Consider the following 23,848-nt stretch of genomic DNA (forward strand, 5'->3'; position numbering starts at 1 on the left):
ACCCTTAGAGATTAGCACAGCGTGCCCCTAACCCTTAGAGATTAGAACAGCGTGCCCCTAAATCCTTAGAGATTAGCACAGCGTGCCCCTAACCCTTAGAGTTTAGCACAGCGTGCCCCTAACCCTTAGAGATTAGAACAGCGTGCCCCTAACCCCTTAGAGATTAGAACAGCGTGCCCCTAACCCCTTAGAGATTAGCACAGCGTGCCCCTAACCCCTTAGAGATTAGCACAGCGTGCCCCTAACCCCTTAGAGATTAGCACAGCGTGCCCCTAACCCTTAGAGATTAGCACAGCATGCCCCTAACCCCTTAGAGATTAGCACAGCGTGTCCCTAACCCTTAGAGATTAGCACAGCGTGCCCCTAAGCCTTAGAGTTTAGAACAGCGTGCCCCTAACCCTTAGAGATTAGAACAGCGTGCCCCTAACCCCTTAGAGATTAGCACAGCGTGCCCCTAACCCTTAGAGATTAGCACAGCGTGCCCCTAACCCTTAGAGATTAGCACAGCCTGCCCCTAAACCCTTAGAGATTAGGACAGCGTGCCCCTAACCCTTACAGTTTAGAACAGCGTGCCCCTAACCCTTAGAGATTAGAACAGCGTGCCCCTAACCCCTTAGAGATTAGCACAGCGTGCCCCTAACCCCTTAGAGATTAGCACAGCATGCCCCTAACCCTTAGAGATTAGCACAGCATGCCCCTAACCCCTTAGAGATTAGCACAGCGTGCCCCTAACCCTTAGAGATTAGCACAGCGTGCCCCTAAGCCTTAGAGTTTAGAACAGCGTGCCCCTAACCCTTAGAGATTAGAACAGCGTGCCCCTAACCCCTTAGAGATTAGCACAGCGTGCCCCTAACCCTTAGAGATTAGCACAGCGTGCCCCTAACCCTTAGAGATTAGCACAGCGTGCCCCTAAGCCCTTAGAGATTAGGACAGCGTGCCCCTAACCCTTAGAGTTTAGAACAGCGTGCCCCTAACCCTTAGAGATTAGAACAGCGTGCCCCTAACCCCTTAGAGATTAGCACAGCGTGCCCCTAAACCCTTAGAGATTAGCACAGCGTGCCCCTAACCCTTAGAGATTAGCACAGCGTGCCCCTAAACCCTTAGAGATTAGCACAGCGTGCCCCTAAACCCTTAGAGATTAGCACAGCGTGCCCCTAAACCCTTAGAGATTAGCACAGCGTGCCCCTAACCCTTAGAGATTAGCACAGCGTGCCCCTAAGCCCTTAGAGATTAGCACAGCGTGCCCCTAACCCCTTAGAGATTAGCACAGCGTGCCCCTAACCCTTTAGAGATTAGCACAGCGTGCCCCTAACCCTTTAGAGATTAGCACAGCGTGCCCCTAACCCTTAGAGATTAGCACAGCGTGCCCCTAACCCTTAGAGATTAGCACAGCGTGCCCCTAACCCTTAGAGATTAGCACAGCGTGCCCCTAACCCCTTAGAGATTAGCACAGCGTGCCCCTAACCCCTTAGAGATTAGCACAGCGTGCCCCTAACCCTTAGAGATTAGCACAGCGTGCCCCTAACCCTTAGAGTTTAGCACAGCGTGCCCCTAAGCCCCTGCAACTCTCACGCTGTCCCCGTAATGCAATAATACTGCGTCTTCCAGCTGGGTTTGTGCAGAATTGTAATGGGGACGCTCATTATATCATAGACAGATGATTTGCCCTCAGGGACGTGGATAAATGTATTTTACAAGGCCCAGGGTCAGGGCTGGAGGTTTTCTGTCACTGGCTGATCTGCTGCATCTTGTCTGACCGGTTACAGGTAATGTCCTGGAACTATGGACTGGTGGTTACTCTGAGTGTATGAGATAACTGAGCTGAGCGGCCATGTAAGAGTATGTAGGGAATTTACAGGGTGTAACGTCCAGTATTCCGTGCAGTCAGCAGCAATCCATGTGTCTTAGGGGGAGATGTACTAAAGCCGTGCACAGTGATAAAGTGGAGAGAGATAAGCGACTAACCAATCAGCTAGCTGCCATTTTTCAAACAGTGCCTGTAATGTGGCAGTTAGGAGCTGATTTGCTGGGATTTTATCTCTCTCCTCTCTTATCACTCTCAAGGCTTAGTGCATCTCCTATAAATACACAATGCTATAGGCTGACTGCCTATATACAAGTGACGCCTTTACCTCTGACTCTTCCTACCCTCTAATATCATTCCGTCCCCCTCTAATATCATTCCGTCTCCCTCTAATATCATTCCGTCCCCCTCTAATATCATTCCATCCCCCTCTACTATCATTCCGTCCCCCTCTACTATCATTCCATCTCCCTCTTATCTCATTCCCTCTCCCTCTGACATCATTCTATCCCCCTCTACTATCATTCCGTCCCCCTCTAATATCATTCCGTCCCCCTCTAATATCATTCCATCTCCCTCTAATATCATTCCGTCTCCCTCTTATCTCATTCCATCTCCCTCTAATATCTTTCCGTCCCCCTCTTATATCATTCCATCTCCCTCTTATCTCATTCCATCTCCACTATCATTCCATCTCCCTCTAATATCATTCCACCTCCCTCTAATATAATTCCCTCTCCCTCTTATCTCATTCCATCTCCCTCTGACATCATTCCATCTCCCTCTAATATCATTCCGTCCCCCTCTAATATCATTCCCTCTCCCTCTTATCTCATTCCATCTCCCTCTAATATCTTTCCGTCTCCCTCTTATCTCATTCCATCTCCCTCTAATATCATTCCGTCTCCCTCTTATCTCATTCCGTCTCCCTCTTATCTCATTCCATCTCCCTCTGACATCATTCCGTCTCCCTTTAGTATCATTCCGTCTCCCTCTAATATAATTCCCTCTCCCTCTTATCTCATTCCATCTCCCTCTAACATCATTCCGTCTCACTCTAACATCATTCCGTCTCCCTCTAATATCATTCCCTCTCCCTCTAACATCATTCCGTCTCCCTCTTATCTCATTCCATCTCCCTCTGACATCATTCCATCTCCCTCTGACATCATTCCATCTCCCTCTAACATCATTCCGTCTCCCTCTAATATCATTCCGTCTCCCTCTAATATCATTCCGTCTCCCTCTAATATCATTCCCTCTCCCTCTAATATCATTCCCTCTCCCATTTATATAATTCCATCTCCCTCTAATATCATTCCGTCCCCCTCTAATATCATTCCAGCTCCCTCTAATATCATTCCCTCTCCCTCTTATATCATTCCATTTCCCTCTTATCTCATTCCATCTCCCTCTGACATCATTCCATCTCCCTCTAATATCATTCCGTCTCCCTCTAATATCATTCTGTCTCCCTCTAATATCATTCTGTCTCCCTCTAATCTCATTCCATCTCCCTCTGACATCATTCCATTTCCCTCTAACATCATTCCGTCTCCCTCTAACATCATTCCGTCTCCCTCTAATATCATTCCCTCTCCCTCTTATATTATTCCATTTCCCTCTAATATCATTCTGTCCCCCTCTAATATCATTCCAGCTCCCTCTAATATCGTTCCATCTCCCTCTTATCTCATTCCATCTCCACTATCATTCCATCTCCCTCTTATATCTTTCCGTCTCCCTCTTATCTCATTCCATCTCCCTTTTATCTCATTCCATCTCCCTCTGACATCATTCCATCTCCCTCTAATATCATTCCGTCTCCCTCTAATATCATTCTGTCTCCCTCTAATATCATTCTGTCTCCCTCTTATCTCATTCCATCTCCCTCTGACATCATTCCATCTCCCTCTGACATCATTCCATCTCCCTCTAACATCATTCCGTCTCCCTCTAATATCATTCCGTCTCCCTCTAATATCATTCCGTCTCCCTCTAATATCATTCCCTCTCCCATTTATATAATTCCATCTCCCTCTAATATCATTCCGTCCCCCTCTAATATCATTCCAGCTCCCTCTAATATCATTCCCTCTCCCTCTAATATCATTCCAGCTCCCTCTAATATCATTCTGTCTCCCTCTAATATCATTCTGTCTCCCTCTAATATCATTCTGTCTCCCTCTAATATCATTCTGTCTCCCTCTTATCTCATTCCATCTCCCTCTGACATCATTCCATCTCCCTCTAACATCATTCCGTCTCCCTCTAATATCATTCCCTCTCCCATTTATATAATTCCATCTCCCTCTAATATCATTCCAGCTCCCTCTAATATCATTCCCTCTCCCTCTTATATCATTCCATTTCCCTCTAATATCATTCTGTCCCCCTCTAATATCATTCCAGCTCCCTCTAATATCGTTCCATCTCCCTCTTATATCTTTCCGTCTCCCTCTTATCTCATTCCATCTCCCTTTTATCACATTCCATCTCCCTCTGACATCATTCCATCTCCCTCTAATATCATTCTGTCTCCCTCTAATATCATTCTGTCTCCCTCTAATATCATTCTGTCTCCCTCTAATATCATTCTGTCTCCCTCTTATCTCATTCCATCTCCCTCTGACATCATTCCATCTCCCTCTAACATCATTCCGTCTCCCTCTAATATCATTCCCTCTCCCATTTATATAATTCCATCTCCCTCTAATATCATTCCAGCTCCCTCTAATATCATTCCCTCTCCCTCTTATATCATTCCATTTCCCTCTAATATCATTCTGTCCCCCTCTAATATCATTCCAGCTCCCTCTAATATCGTTCCATCTCCCTCTTATCTCATTCCATCTCCACTATCATTCCATCTCCCTCTTATCTCATTCCATCTCCACTATCATTCCATCTCCCTCTTATATCATTCCATCTCCCTCTTATATCTTTCCGTCTCCCTCTTATCTCATTCCATCTCCCTTTTATCACATTCCATCTCCCTCTGACATCATTCCATCTCCCTCTAATATCATTCCGTCTCCCTCTAATATCATTCTGTCTCCCTCTAATATCATTCTGTCTCCCTCTAATATCATTCTGCCTCCCTCTTATCTCATTCCATCTCCCTCTGACATCATTCCATCTCCCTCTAACATCATTCCGTCTCCCTCTAATATCATTCCCTCTCCCATTTATATAATTCCATCTCCCTCTAATATCATTCCGTCCCCCTCTAATATCATTCCAGCTCCCTCTAATATCATTCCCTCTCCCTCTTATATCATTCCATTTCCCTCTAATATCATTCCGTCCCCCTCTAATATCATTCCAGCTCCCTCTAATATCATTCCAGCTCCCTCTAATATCATTCCATCTCCCTCTAATATCATTCCACCTCCCTCTAATATAATTCCCTCTCCCTCTTATCTCATTCCATCTCCCTCTGACATCATTCCATCTCCCTCTGACATCATTCCATCTCCCTCTAATATCATTCCATCTCCCTCTAATATCATTCCGTCTCCCTCTAATATCATTCCCTCTCCCATTTATATAATTCCATCTCCCTCTAATATCATTCCAGCTCCCTCTAATATCATTCCCTCTCCCTCTTATATCATTCCATTTCCCTCTAATATCATTCTGTCCCCCTCTAATATCATTCCAGCTCCCTCTAATATCGTTCCATCTCCCTCTTATCTCATTCCATCTCCACTATCATTCCATCTCCCTCTTATCTCATTCCATCTCCACTATCATTCCATCTCCCTCTTATATCATTCCATCTCCCTCTTATATCTTTCCGTCTCCCTCTTATCTCATTCCATCTCCCTTTTATCACATTCCATCTCCCTCTGACATCATTCCATCTCCCTCTAATATCATTCCGTCTCCCTCTAATATCATTCTGTCTCCCTCTAATATCATTCTGTCTCCCTCTAATATCATTCTGCCTCCCTCTTATCTCATTCCATCTCCCTCTGACATCATTCCATCTCCCTCTAACATCATTCCGTCTCCCTCTAATATCATTCCCTCTCCCATTTATATAATTCCATCTCCCTCTAATATCATTCCGTCCCCCTCTAATATCATTCCAGCTCCCTCTAATATCATTCCCTCTCCCTCTTATATCATTCCATTTCCCTCTAATATCATTCCGTCCCCCTCTAATATCATTCCAGCTCCCTCTAATATCATTCCAGCTCCCTCTAATATCATTCCATCTCCCTCTAATATCATTCCACCTCCCTCTAATATAATTCCCTCTCCCTCTTATCTCATTCCATCTCCCTCTGACATCATTCCATCTCCCTCTGACATCATTCCATCTCCCTCTAATATCATTCCATCTCCCTCTAATATCATTCCATCTCCCTCTTATCTCATTCCATCTCCACTATCATTCCATCTCCCTCTAATATAATTCCCTCTCCCTCTTATCTCATTCCATCTCCCTCTGACATCATTCCATCTCCCTCTTATATCATTCCCTCTCCCTCTAATATCATTCCCTCTCCCTCTTATCTCATTCCATCTCCACTATCATTCCATCTCCCTCTAATATCTTTCCGTCTCCCTCTTATCTCATTCCATCTCCCTCTTATCTCATTCCATCTCCCTCTAATATCATTCCGTCTCCCTCTAATATCATTCCGTCTCCCTCTAATATAATTCTGTCTCCCATTTATATAATTCCATCTCCCTCTAATATCATTCCGTCCCCCTCTAATATCATTCCAGCTCCCTCTAATATCATTCCCTCTCCCTCTTATATCATTCCATTTCCCTCTAATATCATTCCGTCCCCCTCTAATATCATTCCGTCCCCCTCTAATATCATTCCAGCTCCCTCTAATATCATTCCCTCTCCCTCTAATATCATTCCGTCTCCCTCTAATATCATTCCCTCTCCCTCTTATCTCATTCCCTCTCCCTCTTATCTCATTCCCTCTCCCTCTAATATCATTCCCTCTCCCTCTTATCTCATTCCCTCTCCCTCTTATCTCATTCCCTCTCCCTCTTATCTCATTCCATCTCCCTCTAATATCATTCCCTCTCCCTCTTATATCATTCCCTCTCCCTCTAATATCATTCCATCTCCCTCTTATCTCATTCCATCTCCCTCTAATATCATTCCCTCTCCCTCTTATATCATTCCTTCTCCATGGTATTCATGTTTATTACTGTACATTGCAGTTAGGCTTTTGCTCGGGCTGTAACCGCCATCCCTCTTCTTCCAGGTGTTCTCCGCTATCTGAAAGAAACATTCACCCACACCCCAAGCTACGACATGAGCCCGGCCATGCTGGGGGCGCTGATCAGAATGATAATGGCGGAAGCCCACGAGTGTTACTTTGAGAAACTGATCCTGTCCGGGGTACAGAATGAATTTTGCACCCTGGTGAAGGTGGCGCAGGAAGCGGCAAAGGTAATTGTTGTCTGAAGACGGTGCAGAGATTTTCTGGCACTGTAAGGTTGGAGGTGACGCAATGTTTTCTGGTATCCCGGCAACCGACGCCAGATTCCTGTTTGTGAACACGAATAAGTAATCTCGTGTTTGCTTTCGCCAGTGATTCATTTCTTTGCAGCAGCTGAAGTATAGGGCTGTGCTACTTTATCGGTGATTGATCGAGTTTCAATGCCCCTCCGTCAGATAGGCCCACCTGATTCTACCATAATCTCCGTTTATGTCTGCTGCACTAATATTTACCTGCTGCAGCTGATAGATTGTCACTGGGCGGCATACTGTAGGTTCTAGAGAATGGCGGCGGTGGAGGCAGTACGTGAAGGTTCTTACGTTTCAATTTAAAGCTTAGATCCAATTTCCAGCTTTGTTGTTCTCGGTCTGTATTTAGATTACGTGCTGAAAGTGAGGCCATTAAATTATGTTTTACTTACAGGTCGGGGAGATTTACTTACAGGTGTTTAATGCTATGAACCAGCCCCCCATCAAGGAGAATATCCCCTATTCCTGGACTGTTATGGTGCAAGTAAAAGCCGAACATTACAAAGCCCTGGCTCACTACTTTGTGGGACTCATACTCATGGATCACCAGTGTAAGTGCACACTTATAACACTGCATAGACCCCGTTCCCTAAATCTAGTATTAATGGTAATATACTGGGGACTGCTGAGGAGGAAAGGGATCTAGGAGTCACTATTTAAGGTGACATAAAGGATAAATACAGTATTAATGGCACTATACTGGAACTACTGAGGAGGAAAGGGATCTAGGTGTCACTATTTCAGGTGATATAAAGGCTAAATATAGTATTAATGGCACTATACTGGAAACTGCTGAGGAGGAAAGGGATCTAGGAGTCACTATCTCAGGTGACATGAAGGATAAATATAGTAATAATGGCACTATAGTGGGAACTACTGAGGAGGAAAGGGATCTAGGTGTCACTATTTCAGGTGACATAAAGGATAAATATAGTATTAATGGCGCTATACTGGAAACTACTGAGGAGGAAAGGGATCTAGGAGTCACTATCTCAGGTGACATAAAGGATAAATATAGTATTAATGGCGCTATACTGGAAACTACTGAGGAGGAAAGGGATCTAGGAGTCACTATTTCAGGTGACATAAAGGATAAATATAGTATTAATGGCGCTATACTGGAAACTACTGAGGAGGAAAGGGATCTAGGAGTCACTATTTCAGGTGACATAAAGGATAAATATAGTATTAATGGCGCTATACTGGAAACTACTGAGGAGGAAAGGGATCTAGGAGTCACTATCTCAGGTGACATAAAGGATAAATATAGTATTAATGGCGCTATACTGGAAACTACTGAGGAGGAAAGGGATCTAGGAGTCACTATATCAGGTGACATAAAGGATAAATATAGTATTAATGGTAATATACTGGGAACTAATGAGGAGGAAAGGGATCTAGGAGTCACTATTTAAGGTGACATAAAGGATAAATACAGTATTAATGGCACTATACTGGAAACTACTGAGGAGGAAAGGGATCTAGGTGTCACTATTTCAGGTGATATAAAGGCTAAATATAGTATTAATGGCACTATACTGGAAACTGCTGAGGAGGAAAGGGATCTAGGTGTCACTATTTCAGGTGACATAAAGGATAAATATAGTATTAATGGCGCTATACTGGAAACTACTGAGGAGGAAAGGGATCTAGGAGTCACTATTTCAGGTGACATAAAGGATAAATATAGTATTAATGGCGCTATACTGGAAACTACTGAGGAGGAAAGGGATCTAGGAGTCACTATCTCAGGTGACATAAAGGATAAATATAGTATTAATAGCGCTATACTGGAAACTACTGAGGAGGAAAGGGATCTAGGAGTCACTATTTCAGGTGACATAAAGGATAAATATAGTATTAATGGCGCTATACTGGAAACTACTGAGGAGGAAAGGGATCTAGGAGTCACTATTTCAGGTGACATAAAGGATAAATATAGTATTAATGGCGCTATACTGGAAACTACTGAGGAGGAAAGGGATCTAGGAGTCACTATTTCAGGTGACATAAAGGATAAATATAGTATAATGGCACTAAACTGGAAACTACTGAGGAGGAAAGGGATCTAGGAGTCACTATCTCAGGTGACATAAAGGATAAATATAGTATTAATGGCACTATACTGGAAACTACTGAGGAGGAAAGAGATCTAGGTGTCACTATTTCAGGTGACATAAAGGATAAATATAGTATTAATAGCGCTATACTGGAAACTACTGAGGAGGAAAGGGATCTAGGAGTCACTATTTGAGGTGACATAAAGGATAAATATAGTATTAATGGCAATATACTGGAGACTACTGAGGAGGAAAGGGATCTAGGAGTCACTATCTCAGGTGACATAAAGGATAAATAAAGTATTAATGGCGCTATACTGGGGACTACTGAGGAGGAAAGGGATCTAGGAGTCACTATTTCAGGTGACATAAAGGATAAATATAGTATTAATGGCACTATACTGGAAACTACTGAGGAGGAAAGGGATCTAGGAGTCACTATTTCAGGTGACATAAAGGATAAATATAGTATTAATGGCGCTATACTGGGGACTACTGAGGAGGAAAGGGATCTAGGAGTCACTATTTCAGGTGACATAAAGGATAAATATAGTATAATGGCACTAAACTGGAAACTACTGAGGAGGAAAGGGATCTAGGAGTCACTATCTCAGGTGACATAAAGGATAAATATAGTATTAATGGCACTATACTGGAAACTACTGAGGAGGAAAGAGATCTAGGTGTCACTATTTCAGGTGACATAAAGGATAAATATAGTATTAATGGCACTATACTGGTAACTACTGAGAGAAAAGGAAAGGGATCTAGGAGTCACTATCTCAGGTGACATAAAGGATAAATATAGTATTAATGGCACTATACTGGAAACTACTGAGGAGGAAAGGGATCTAGGAGTCACTATCTCAGGTGACATAAAGGATAAATATAGTATTAATGGCACTATACTGGAGACTACTGAGGAGGAAAGGGATCTAGGAGTCACTATCTCAGGTGACATAAAGGCAGGTAAGCAATGTAACAAGGCAATGAGGAAGGCTAGTCAGATGCTTGGTGCATAGGGAGAGGAATCAGTAGCAGAAAGAAAGAAGTAATAATGCCACTGTATAGGTCATTGGTGCGGCCTCATCTAGAATACTGTGTCCAGTTCTGGAGACCATATCTACAGAAGGATATTAATACATTAGAGACTGTACAAAGAGGGGCAACTATAGATTGTAAGCTTGCGAGCAGGGCCTTCCTACCTCTGACTGTTTGTTTGTTTGTTTGTTTATTACCCAGTTTTGTTGTATCAAAGTGTCCAGTTGTAAAGCGCAAAGGAATTTGCTGCGCTATATAAGAAACTGTTAATAAATAAATAAATAAACTAAAATGGTGCATGGCCTACATCACACAACATACCCAGAAAGACTAAGAAATCTCAATATGTATAGTTTGGAGCAGAGAAGGGAAAGGGGGGACATGATAGAAACTTTCAAATATATCAAGGGTTTTAACAAAGTCCAGGAGGGAAACATTCTCCAAATGAAGAGAAGTAATAGGACACGAGGACATGCACTGAGACTGGAGGGGGGGAGGTTCAGGGGAAATTTGCGGAAAAATTATTTCACAGAAAGGGTAGTGGACAAGTGGAATAGCCTCCCATCAGGGGTGGTAGAGGCTAAGACAGTAGAGCAATTTAAACATGCATGGGATAGACATAAGGATATCCTTACAAAGAAATAAGGATCAAATAAGGTTAGTGATAAAAAATAATATAAAAAAATAAATAAAATAAGGGGCAGACTAGATGGGCCAAGTGGTTCTTATCTGCCGTCACATTCTATGTTTCTATGTAACACAACAAAAAGGACTGGCTATTACAACAGTACAGCGAGCTTTTAGTGTTCTGTTGCTCTCAGGTTGTGGTGGAACTATAAGTCTCAGACTATAATCAATAGCATAACTAAACAGCCCTAAAGCAATCTATTACCTTAAATAATATATGCAGCTCTGTATATACTATAAAACAGACTATTTACATACATTCGCAGAAAAGAAATAAAACTACATAAAAATTACAAAGCAATTAATAAATATTGCATCATGTTAATCAATAAGACCAGGCCAATACGAATCATACGTTACATTCCTGAGGATCACAATATAGGGGGTCATTCTGAGTTGATCGCTCGCTAGCTATTTTTTGCAGCGCTGCAATCAGGTCAAAACTCTGCAAAACTGTTTATGCACCGCCGTGCGCAGGCGCGTCGTACGGGTACAAAGCGGATCGTTGCTGGGCGATGGATTTAATGAAGAATCCATTCGCACAGCCGATCGCAAGGAGATTGACAGGAAGAAGGCGTTTGTGGGTGGCAATTGACCATTTTCTGGAAGTGGTAGGGACAACGCAGGCGTGTCCAAGCGTTTGCAGGGCGGGTGTCTGACGTCAATTCCGGCCCCGGACAGGCTGAAGTGATCGCAGCGGCTGAGTAAGTTCGGACCTACTCAGAAACTGCACAAAATGTTTTTGTACCGCTCGGCTGCACATGCAATCGCACACTTGCACAGCTAAAATACACTCCCCTGTGGGCGGCGACTATCTGACCGCAGCGCTGCGAAAAATAGCTAGCGAGCGATCAACTTGGAATGACCCCCATAATGTCCCATGTAGTGGATGTAGGCGCATGTCAAATGGTATCAAATACAGACATTTATTTACGACAGTCATCATATATAATAATAGCCTAACACTGTTCCTCACCTCCTCACCTCTTTGGGGGTAATGCAAGTGTTTTGCATGCCGGCGAGTGTTGTTCCGTTTGGGTGCGCACAGCTGGCAGTGCTGTTATGTTGTACCGTCATTTTGACGGGCTGGTAACTAGCATAAAAATAAAGGTGTGGGGATTATTATCATCCCACAGAATTGCTCCATCCAGTGTAACTTTCTAATCCTTCTAATGCGTTTCGCCGTGCAAAAAGGCACGCAGTCACCGTTTGGCAGAGCATGCTGGGAAGTGCAGTCTCGCTATAGTTGGAGAGACACAGGTTAATTTTCTCCTGGACTAGTAATTAAAATGTGTTTTATTTTATTATATGCAAATAAAACATGTAGGTCAGTAATAACCTGCGCTACAGTAATTCCCTAGTATATATAGGAGTCCTCCATCTCTCTATGTTGGATGTGACCTGATATCATCCCTATTGTATTGCTGTACATAAGAATACTATTAATGGGGATTTTTCTTCGCAGTGACCCTGCGTGATGATGAAGATAAGCAGGAGAAGGCTTTGTCTCAGCTGTATGACCACATCCCAGATGGACTGACCGCTATGAAGATACTAAAGGACAAATCACAGCGGACACAGCTAGGTAACCTCAGTCAGGTGGCAGAACATGCTCAGTGTAGATTAAATTCTCGGCATACGTTCCATCAGTGTAAGTGCTGTTATAGCTTCACATAGGAACAGTTGTGTTACCTGTGGATGATCCCATCATTTATCTGCGGCGGGGGAAGGAGAGATTGAAGCAGCCGGCATTTGATGAATGTTGATCGTGATTGGATGTTAGTATCACATGATCGCCTCACATCCAGCCACGTTACGCCCTCTTTGCCCGCAGTCTGTCCTAGCTGATATTGCTAAATCATGGCAATGGGCAAGACTAATACCACATTAATGGTAAAATGCACAACACCACGTTCTTTGCTAAGGAGAGATGTACTAACCTTGGAGAATGATAAAGTGGAGAGTGATAAAATATCGACCAATCATCTTCTAACTGTCATGCTACAGGCTGTGTTTGAAAATGACAGTTAGGAGCTGATTGGTTGGTTCTTTATTTCTTTCCAAAGCTTAGTACATCAGGCTCTTAATGTGGAGCTGACTCTGGGATTCCGCGATCATCACTAATTGTAGTTATCCTGGTCTTGGGTAGATAGTAAAATCCTTGGGTTTACCTAGAGATCACCACCAGCCACCTGAAACGCCGCTTAACCATTAAACCATTCGCCAAGGTGTAAACTGTGGGCTGGTGTCTGAAGGAACTAACTGCAAGGGTTTACCAGAAGATAGCGGAGGGAGCGGTTGCAGTCATGATCCCGACAGAATGCCGACAGATCCCGACGGTAAGTATTGGGGGTTAAGGGTTAGGCTGCGGGAGGGGACAGTTAGAGTAAAAATACTTACTGGGATCCATCGGCATCCTGTCCTTCTGGATTTCATCTGACGGGATATCGTACCCAGTCAGGAGAGAATACAGATGGTGACCAGTGCCCCGAGCTCCTGCCTTTCCCTAGTGCGTTTCCTTATACGTTCCACTCCCTAACTTGGGTGACTATAACCAGCATCCTCACCCACTGTCGGGTGTTAGTGTGTGGCTGGGGGGGAGATATCACCGACTGACAGCAGAGATGAAACTCCGCTAGAATAAATCCATCAGTGCGGAAACTCTTATTGCAGACATCCCTTTCTGCCCTATTTTTCACGTGCTGCTCCAATTCTCTGGAATTCCCGACCTCTCCCCCTCAGACTCTCCAGCTCTCTACAAAACTTCAAACGGGCTCTCAAGACCCACTTCTTCTCCAAACCCAGACAAATCTCATCCTAACCCTGTTTCATGCTCTCAATGTACCCCGTCTGTGTCACCCCTGTCTGTCTACCCCTCCCCTTTAGAATGTAAGCTCTCACGAGCAGGGCCCTCTTCCCTCTTGTGTTTATCCTTTCTCTTACTTAAATAATCCTCAGCTCCATCAACTCCAGCAGTCCTCTGTCACCTGATACTTATGTCAGTGTCATCTGTTGATGTGGTTATGTTTATTTACCCTGTACTTGTCCTGTATTGTCGTCAACTGTAAGTCGCTGTTTTCCTGTTTTGATTATTTGTTTATGTACTCTGTAATTGGGCGCTGTGGAACCCTTGTGGCGCCATATAAAGGATGATGATAATAATATTAATAATAATATCCAGCTGAACAGCGAATGTTGCAATGCACTCTCTAAATAATAACCAGTCGCTGATTCGGTTTATAGGGTTATATCAATGTTCCATTAACTTAGCGTTGCCATACCACCTGGTGTAACACCGTGTTCATATGACCGCTCCCTATCACTCTGGGCATAGTTCGCATTCCTGTTTGTTCTAGGACAATAGAGAAATCACTGTAAACTGGTCAACCAATGAATGCCTGGCCGCTAATCCTCACGTAGCTTTCATTACAAAATATGTGAGATGCAAAAAATAATAATGTGTTGTGTATACAGTCTTATGACATCTTTGTTTATGACCCGTGTGTAGGAAAGGCTCATTTATCCAAAGCGATTGCATGTCACGAAGAATCCCTGAGGTTATCGGGTCTGTGCAGCAAGCTGAAGCAGATCGACGTGCTGCAGGACATACTGTCTGCTTTCCACAAGAGGGCGCTGCTGAAATACTCTCAGCACCAGAAAGCCGACGACTTCCTCAGTGTACTGGTGGCCCCCGAAATTATCAGTAAGTACATTCTGTTGCACCTTAAATGGATCTTTCCCTCTTTATAGTAACATGCAGAGTTGCAAGCAAAGAGTCGGCAAGTCACGGCGCTGCATCCTGCGGCGCAGGAAGTCGGTCTGAAGTCAGTTGAATCTCTGCGTTTGCAGCCAATCAGATTCTACATTTATCTAGCTGCTTCTAGAAGATAATTGATAGAATATGATTGGTTGCTATGGGCATTATCGCCAGTTCTAAAAAAAACTCCCACATTAGTAAATTTACTCCATAGACTACAATTTAGAACTGAGCTTGGACACGCCCCTCCCAAATCTACATCTCTCTGCACATCTTACATCCCACCCATAGTACAACATGGTTTTGCCCAGGTGCAGATACTTGCAGTTTGCTTTACTTCCACCTCAGAATCATCGTGTGTTGTAATGCTATGTAAATTGCTGCATATTACTTATATACTGACACAGCAAGAGTTGAAATCTATACGAGAAACCATCTAAACGTGTATTTTAAGAAAATAAATTGTAAAAATAATTAACTAATATTTATATGAATATAGCTTTAACACAAACTGAATAATGTTGTCTGAAATACAATGACCATGTTCCGTCTCCTCTCCCCCAGGTAAGACGGAGTACAAGGCAGAAATGATCTCGCCCCCACTCTCCAGAGTAAGAGTGATCGACTTCTTCCAACGCCTGGTACGTAGAAGAGTGATATGAACAGACGGAGTGACTGGCTTCTATATACATGGAGACTGCAGATATAGAACGTGAACAATATAAATTGCCATGTTTCCGATTCGCTCTTAGCGCCTGCAGCCTGACTCCGCCCACAGTGCATTCTGTTCAGTGTAATGAACATGTATTGAACTCAGTGGGGTCAATTGAATTAGGAGTAAATGGGACGTATTGTCATTGCAAGTACTCCGCCAACGGAACCCAAACTCACCCCCCTTGATTGCCGATGTCGCACTGGACTCGCTGAATCTGGCGGTACCGTAAGGCATATAGGCACACTTACTCGCAGGGGTAAGAACATTGGGGGTCATTCCGAGTTGATCGCTAGCTGCATTAATTCGCTGTGCAGCAATGATGCAAAAAACAGCACTTCTGCGTATGCTGCACAATGCGCACGCGCGACGTACTTTCACAACGGCAGATGTAGTTTCACACAAGGTCTAGCAAAGCTTTTCAGTCGCACTGCTGTCCGCTGAGCGATTGACAGGAAGTGGGCGTTTCTGGGAGTCAACTGACCGTTTTTAGGGAGTGTTCGGAAAAACGCAGGCGTGCCAGGAAGAACGCAGGACGTGTTTGTGATGTCAAAAAAGGAACTGAACAGTCTGAAGTCAACGCAAGCGAGGCGGCATAGCGTTTGCACGGCTGCTAAAAACTGGTAGCAAGCGAACAACTCGGAATTACCCCCATTGCCCCTAACTGAATTCACCCTAGTGTGTCAGAATTACACTGAAAGTGACGTCCCTATGTCCCTTATTGCCTGTATACTATCTGCCTTCATGCACATGAAATGACTTCCTTTTACAATATAATACAACTTGAGAAGTTTTCAAATAGAAGCGTCCAAGAAACGCGTTCAGCTGATGATGAAAACATTTGTCGGTCCACTAAGCTGAGACAGGGAACATATGTAGAAGTATTTACAGCTCATTTCCCATTTTATAGTTGTCAAGGTACCAAGGAAGAGTTGTGTACAATTCAGGGAAGTGTAAGAAAGGGGAAGGTGCCCCATCTTTATGTAAAATAAGGATAGCACTCACAAGGCAATCTGCCATTCACCACATTGGATTACTCTGTGACGTGTCCACACATATCACCAGAATATTGTGTATTAATGCACTATTGGAGAGCGTAGGCGTAGGTACCAGACATATTCGGCTGATTGATACATTTTGTCTCTGATTTTTAGGGTCCACTGTCTGTATTCTCAGCAAAGCAGAGGTGGACTGCCCCTAGGAAGGTACGGCTTATTCTTGACGATGGGGACTTGGGGTTCATCTTAAAAGGAGACTGTCCTGTACAAATCACCTCGTTGGATCCTCTTTGCCCCGCGTCAGTAAGTTCATTCATTTTCAGATGAATTGTATCTGTTTTACTGTTATTTTCAACACTTTAATCTAGAGGAACGTAAAGCGTAGTACATCTGTGGTGTTAGATACTGTAGCACATACAACTAGCAAGTCAGATGTTCAAGATAACACTTAAAACAGCAGCAAATGCTGATAGGTCATTGGCCCAAGGACACAGCAGATACATGCTGATAGATCATTGGCCCAAGGATACAGCAGATACATGCTGATAGATCATTGGCCCAAGGATACATGCTGATAGATCATTGGCCCAAGGACAACACAAATACATGCTGATATATCATTGGACAAGGACAACAGCAGATACATGCTGATAGATCATTGGCCCAAGGATACATGCTGATAGATCATTGGCCCAAGGACAACACAAATACATGCTGATAGATCATTGGACAAGGACAACAGCAGATACATGCTGATAGATCATTGGCCCAAGGACAAAGCAGATACAAGCTGATAGATCATTGGCCCAAGGATACATGCTGATAGATCACTGGCCCAAGGACAACACAAATACCTGCTGATAGATCATTGGCCCAAGGACAACACAAATACATGCTGATAGATCATTGGCCCTAGGATGCATGCCGATAGCCCATTAGCCCAAGGACAACAGCAGATACATAATTCTATATACAGGGGGTAACAAGCACTATATACACCTATGGTACAACATGTCTGGGACCATATAATTCAGCAGGCTGTAGAGAAATTACTATTATGATTTCCTATCCGGTAGGTCTTTGTCCAGGTTAAATCTTAAGGACTTAAGGAGTGGTTGTACAATATAAGCATGTGGTGTACATTTACCGAGAGGGCATTTTCCCATATTGGTCTGTGACTGCTCCGTGCCTGTGTACTGCCCTGTCCGTACATCCAGTAACCTTGAGTCTCTTTATGTTACAGACAGCGGGTGTGAAGGAAGGAGATTACATTGTGTCCGTGGAAGGCAAGGATTGTAAGTGGTCCTCCATAAATGAGGTCATGGACCTGCTGAAGGGAATTGATGAACAAGGAAAGGAAATCAAAGTGATCAGTATCCAAGATCAGACATCGAGCATGGTAGGTACATGGAGTATGGTAGGTAGGCTGTCGCTGGTTACACAGTGCTATTAGGGCTACTGTTATTACTGCTCTCCAGTTATATCCAGCTGCTGTCGTGAAACGTCCTCTGGTGTTTGACCCGTGTAAAAGGGACACAACCAGGATGGGTGTGTTTTGTACAGGGAGTTCAAAAAGTCCCACCGCAGTGAGTGTGTGCTAAGTGATATGACAACCTGACTGTTTTAAAACACTTTGAAAATTTCTTATGTACTTATCTACATTAAGGGGCAGATGTAACAGGGTCCAAAATTGCCGGATGTGTGGGATGCCGGTCAAACTTAGATGTTGTTTTTTTAAAGCGGCAATCATGTTGCCTTCACCTGGAAAATTATTGCAGCTTTAAAAAAACATCATTGGCCGGAATCCCCCACCTCCAGTAAACTCAGACCCTATTACATATGTCCCTAAAGGTGCATACACCCTTGCTGAGAAAATGAACGATGTTGCTAATTTTCACCCTTCCTGAGTGACGTCGTTCACTTTCTCGGCAAGTGTGTATGCCGGCAACAAAGAGCAATGCGCGGCCCCGTGGGTAGTTAACGTCCCTTGCTGTTAGCTGTGTGTGCAGCTCAATTTGGACTGTCATCCAAGAGCTGCCTGCACGGGCCAGCCGCGGCGTGACATCACTGAGGGATATGGTCGTCATATCGCTCGGTGTGTATGCCCAGCCGCCGACCGACCAGCCCGCGAGGGGAAAACACTAGGCGACGTCGCTCATAGAGTACATTGCCTAGTGTGTACCCACCTTACGTGCTGAAAGTGTTTCCCATCTGTGGCCACCCACTGCTGCAGAGGAGATCTGCAGCCAGAGACAGCGCTCACTATGAAGGGACTTTTTGAACTCCTATACTTTCAAATATAGGACATCGTCTTTTTTATGTACATTATGGAAATAAGTGAAGGATGCAGAATAATAACCTTGCTGCCTGCAGTCATTGTGCTCCTCTACAATTGCCAAATCTGCTTGCAGGTCTTACCATGCACTAGAGAGCCGTAGTTTTACTGTAGATTCCACACTCTGCTCCTGTGCCTCACAACCCTTCCTGTGAATCGAATTCAAGGCTCTCACGCTTCTCGGGATAAACTATGTAATCTCAAAATTGTAAATGCAGCCGCTCCTGGGTACTCGGATATAAAGAAATATATATATCTCCTTTGGAACCTGAGCCTAGAATAGGGCATAAGCATGATTTTTGTCTAATTTAATACTACTGTATCTATAGGCAGAGCAATTGCTGTTTGAGCATTGCGCTGTCTGTACAAGAGTCATGCACAGCAGTCACATCTCTATCTGTAGACATGAAAACTTCATTCAACAAGTGCCATAAACTGGTGTGACTACAGCTGTGTACAATATTGTATGTGCACAAAAATACATAAAACAATTTAGATGACCCTTTAACCCATTCATTAGACGTTCTGCACAGTTCAGTTTGTGAACCCATCTCCGTATACACTTGATGATGCAGCGTTTCTCTTGTGTTTATCCAAACAGCATAATAAAAGCGCCACATACTCCGCCGGGATGCAGAAGACGTATTCTCTGGTCTGCCTAACCATGGACGAAGACAAGAACCCGAAAACCCAAAAGGCATCTAAGAAGTTATCGTTCCTCAGCTGGGGGTTCAGGAACCACCAGAAAGCTGCAAGCACCCTTTGCCTCCCCTCTGCCAGTGCACCAAAGCCGCAATCCAGCAGACTATTCCTCTCACCGTACGAATCCAGGGAATGTGACAGCGCAATGTACTGATGGCAGTGGCTGGACGTCCCACTCCGTGGAAAGACTATGAAAGTGTTAGAGACCACTGTGACGACCCTTCTGAGCCCATCACAGCTGTGACAGTTCTTGTCATTCAGAAACATTTATTTTCCTTAATCGGGATTATTTTCCCTTGACCCGGAAAATTGTCATAACATAGGGACATGTTATCGGAATCTGTTGCCTGTTCCCTTACACTACTGAAACAAAACTATGGCTAATTATCTTTCATCAATTATTCATTGTAGTATAATGATTGCTGTAGCATAACGACTCGGTTACACCTGAGTTTTACTATGGTACTTATCAAATGTAACGGTCAGATGCAAAGTGGCTTGGGCTTTAATGACGAAGGAGCACAGGGTCCGAGAGGACGGAAGATAGGACCATCAAAGGATCTATGTGCAAATGTGCCCTACCGCCGCACGATAATGATCGCAGAGCCTTTCCTGACAAGTACATACATTCCTGTTGCATCAATATAGCCCATTTGGCAGCTTGTAAAACCCTTCTTCTAGTAGGAACACACTGCCACCTGTAGGCTTTGAGAAGGTACTGCATATCATAAGTGAAAACTTAGAATGTTTGCATCCTTCAGTAATTCACAAACAATAGTCAGTTCTCAGTTTTTATCATTCCTGATCATTAGGAATAATCTGTTTATTTTTATAGCTAGAATGATTTTTAGTGTACTCTGGCATTTGGCCCATATTTTACAGGTGGACCGAAGACTTTAGGTACGAGAGGGGACGCAGGTGTAGACAGACTACTCTCACATTCTACCGTATGCTGCTATAGATTTATTCTGTCACTGCTACAATTACAGCGCAGGTGTATGGGTGGCGTCAGACCACGTGACCTCACCCATAGTCACTGAGGCGATTTCCGATGTCTGCGACATTGACCACTATTTTGTGTAATGCTGGACTTATTTTAATAATGTCACTTGTTGTATTTATATGTTGTTAGTGTAGTATGTTTGCTAAACAGGGTAGCCGAGATAGGCTGCCTGCTTCTGAAGTCATTGTTTCTGTATGTTTGTTTTGAGGATTTTCTCTCGTTAAACACGTTCTAGACCAGTGATAAATCTGGTTTAAGTAAAGGTTCACTTACCCGAATTTGCTGGCAGGTAAAAATTTGGAGATTTGTAGAGGACGGCCTGCGAAGGGGAGAGAGTTGGGGAGAATGGTCTGTTGGCTGGGATGGGCCGTGGGCAGGGAAAAACCGTGGGCAGGGATCTAGATGGGACAGAATGCAGGCAGAGATTTTGAGGGGATGGCCTGCGGGTGGGAATTTTATAGGGATGGCCTGCAGGCGGATATTTTTTGGGTACGGACCGCAGACAGGGATTTTTAAGGGAACAGCCTGCAGGTTGTGATTTGAGGGTACCGCCTGCTGGTGGGGATTTTGTGGCTACGGCTTGCAGGAGGGGTCTTCAAGGGGACAACCTATGGGTTGGGATTTTTAGAGGACGACCTTCAAGTAGGGGTTTTGAGAGCAGACCAATGTCCGTTCTGCCTGTAATTTCTCTCTCTGCCTCTGCAGGAGAACAGCAGCAGACTTAGGGGGGTATTCAATTAGCTGCAAATTCCAAGCAATTTTTTGCGCGGCGGTCGGCCAAAAATTGCAGCGAAAACGGCTTTTCGTGGATATGCGCGCTCCCATTTTTCGACCTATTCAATTCCAAACAGGTTTCACAGGAAAATTTTTGAAGTGAGAAGTGTAGGTAAAAATGGGGAAATCAGCCTGTACCCCAAAATATTCTAAACTAACATAGGATAACAGAAGAGAAGTGCATTAAAGATCACATTAAAAAATTTTTGGGGACTTAAATTGTGTGAAATGGCTGTTATACGCATTTAAAAAAAAAAATAAGAATTTACTTACCGATAATTCTATTTCTCGTAGTCCGTAGTGGATGCTGGGGACTCCGTAAGGACCATGGGGAATAGCGGCTCCGCAGGAGACTGGGCACAAAAGTAAAGCTTTAGAACTACCTGGTGTGCACTGGCTCCTCCCCCTATGACCCTCCTCCAAGCCTCAGTTAGGATACTGTGCCCGGACGAGCGTACACAATAAGGAAGGATTTTGAATCCCGGGTAAGACTCATACCAGCCACACCAATCACACCGTATAACTCGTGATCTAAACCCAGTTAACAGCATGATAACAGAGGAGCCTCTAGAAAAGATGGCTCACTACAGCAATAACCCGATTTTTTGGTAACAATAACTATGTACCAGTATTGCAGACAATCCGCACTTGGGATGGGCGCCCAGCATCCACTACGGACTACGAGAAATAGAATTATCGGTAAGTAAATTCTTATTTTCTCTAACGTCCTAAGTGGATGCTGGGGACTCCGTAAGGACCATGGGGATTATACCAAAGCTCCCAAACGGGCGGGAGAGTGCGGATGACTCTGCAGCACCAAATGAGAGAACTCCAGGTCCTCCTCAGCCAGGGTATCAATTTTGTAGAATTTTACAAACGTATTTGCTCCTGACCAAGTAGCTGCTCGGCAAAGTTGTAAAGCCGAGACCCCTCGGGCAGCCGCCCAAGATGAGCCCACCTTCCTTGTGGAGTGGGCATTTACAGATTTTTGGCTGTGGCAGGCCTGCCACAGAATGTGCAAGCTGAATTGTACTACAAATCCAACGAGCAATAGTCTGCTTAGAAGCAGGAGCACCCAGCTTGTTGGGTGCATACAGGATAAACAGCGAGTCAGATTTTCTGACTCCAGCCGTCCTGGAAACATATATTTTCAGGGCCCTGACAACGTCTAGCAACTTGGAGTCCTCCAAGTCCCTAGTAGCCGCAGGCACCACAATAGGTTGGTTCAGGTGAAACGCTGAAACCACCTTAGGGAGAAACTGAGGACGAGTCCTCAATTCCGCCCTGTCCGAATGGAAAATCAGATAAGGGCTTTTACAGGATAAAGCCGCCAATTCTGACACGCGCCTGGCCCAGGCCAGGGCCAACAGCATGACCACTTTCCATGTGAGATATTTTAACTCCACAGATTTAAGTGGTTCAAACCAATGTGACTTTTGGAACCCAAAAACTACATTGAGATCCCAAAGTGCCACTGGAGGCACAAAAGGAGGCTGTATATGCAGTACCCCTTTTACAAACGTCTGAACTTCAGGGACTGAAGCTAGTTCTTTTTGGAAGAAAATTGACAGGGCCGGAATTTGAACCTTAATGGACCCCAATTTCAGGCCCATAGACACTCCTGTTTGCAGGAAATGTAGGAATCGACCCAGTTGAATTTCCTCCGTCGGGCCTTACTGGCCTCGCACCACGCAACATATTTTCGCCAAATGCGGTGATAATGTTTTGCGGTTACATCCTTCCTGGCTTTGATCAGGATAGGGATGACTTAATCCGGAATGCCTTTTTTCCTTCAGGATCCGGCGTTCAACCGCCATGCCGTCAAACGCAGCCGCGGTAAGTCTTGGAACAGACAGGGTCCTTGCTGGAGCAGGTCCCTTCTTAGAGGTAGAGGCCACGGATCCTCCGTGAGCATCTCTTGAAGTTCCGGTTACCAAGTCCTTCTTGGCCAATCCGGAGCCACGAATATAGTGCTTACTCCTCTCCATCTTATCAATCTCAGTACCTTGGGTATGAGAGGCAGAGGAGGGAACACATACACTGACTGGTACACCCACGGTGTTACCAGAGCGTCTACAGCTATTGCCTGAGGGTCCCTTGACCTGGCGCAATACCTGTCGAGTTTTTCCCAACGGTTTATAATCATGTGGAAGACTTCTGGGTGAAGTCTCCACTCTCCCGGGTGGAGGTCGTGTCTGCTGAGGAAGTCTGCTTCCCAGTTGTCCACTCCCGGAATGAATACTGCTGACAGTGCTATCACATGATTTTCCGCCCAGCGAAGAATCCTTGCAGCTTCTGCCATTGCCCTCCTGCTTCTTGTGCCACCCTGTCTGTTTACGTGGGTGACTGCCGTGATGTTGTCCGACTGGATCAACACCGGCTGACCTTGAAGCAGAGGTCTTGCTAAGCTTAGAGCATTGTAAATGGCCCTTAGCTTCAGGATATTTATGTGAAGTGATGTCTCCAGGC

General features: G+C 44.4%; 1 protein-coding gene across 2 annotated transcripts in view; it reads left to right on the top strand.

Annotated features, from left to right (window-relative positions):
* RHPN2 (rhophilin Rho GTPase binding protein 2) overlaps window positions 1-20,785 on the top strand; it is a 46,289-nt gene extending 25,504 nt beyond the window's left edge. For both annotated transcript variants that reach the window (XM_063945995.1, XM_063945996.1), the window contains 8 exons: window positions 7,045-7,232; window positions 7,705-7,861; window positions 12,564-12,683; window positions 14,607-14,801; window positions 15,420-15,496; window positions 16,722-16,868; window positions 17,809-17,964; window positions 19,502-20,785. In XM_063945995.1, coding sequence (XP_063802065.1) covers window positions 7,045-7,232; window positions 7,705-7,861; window positions 12,564-12,683; window positions 14,607-14,801; window positions 15,420-15,496; window positions 16,722-16,868; window positions 17,809-17,964; window positions 19,502-19,756 — 1,295 coding nt within the window. In that variant the 3' untranslated portion in view covers window positions 19,757-20,785. The remainder of the gene's footprint in view (window positions 1-7,044; window positions 7,233-7,704; window positions 7,862-12,563; window positions 12,684-14,606; window positions 14,802-15,419; window positions 15,497-16,721; window positions 16,869-17,808; window positions 17,965-19,501) is intronic.
* The last annotated feature ends 3,063 nt before the right edge of the window (window positions 20,786-23,848 follow it).

This window comes from Pseudophryne corroboree, chromosome 11, assembly GCF_028390025.1.
Source record: "Pseudophryne corroboree isolate aPseCor3 chromosome 11, aPseCor3.hap2, whole genome shotgun sequence".
In the NCBI taxonomy this organism is placed as follows: domain Eukaryota; kingdom Metazoa; phylum Chordata; class Amphibia; order Anura; family Myobatrachidae; genus Pseudophryne; species Pseudophryne corroboree.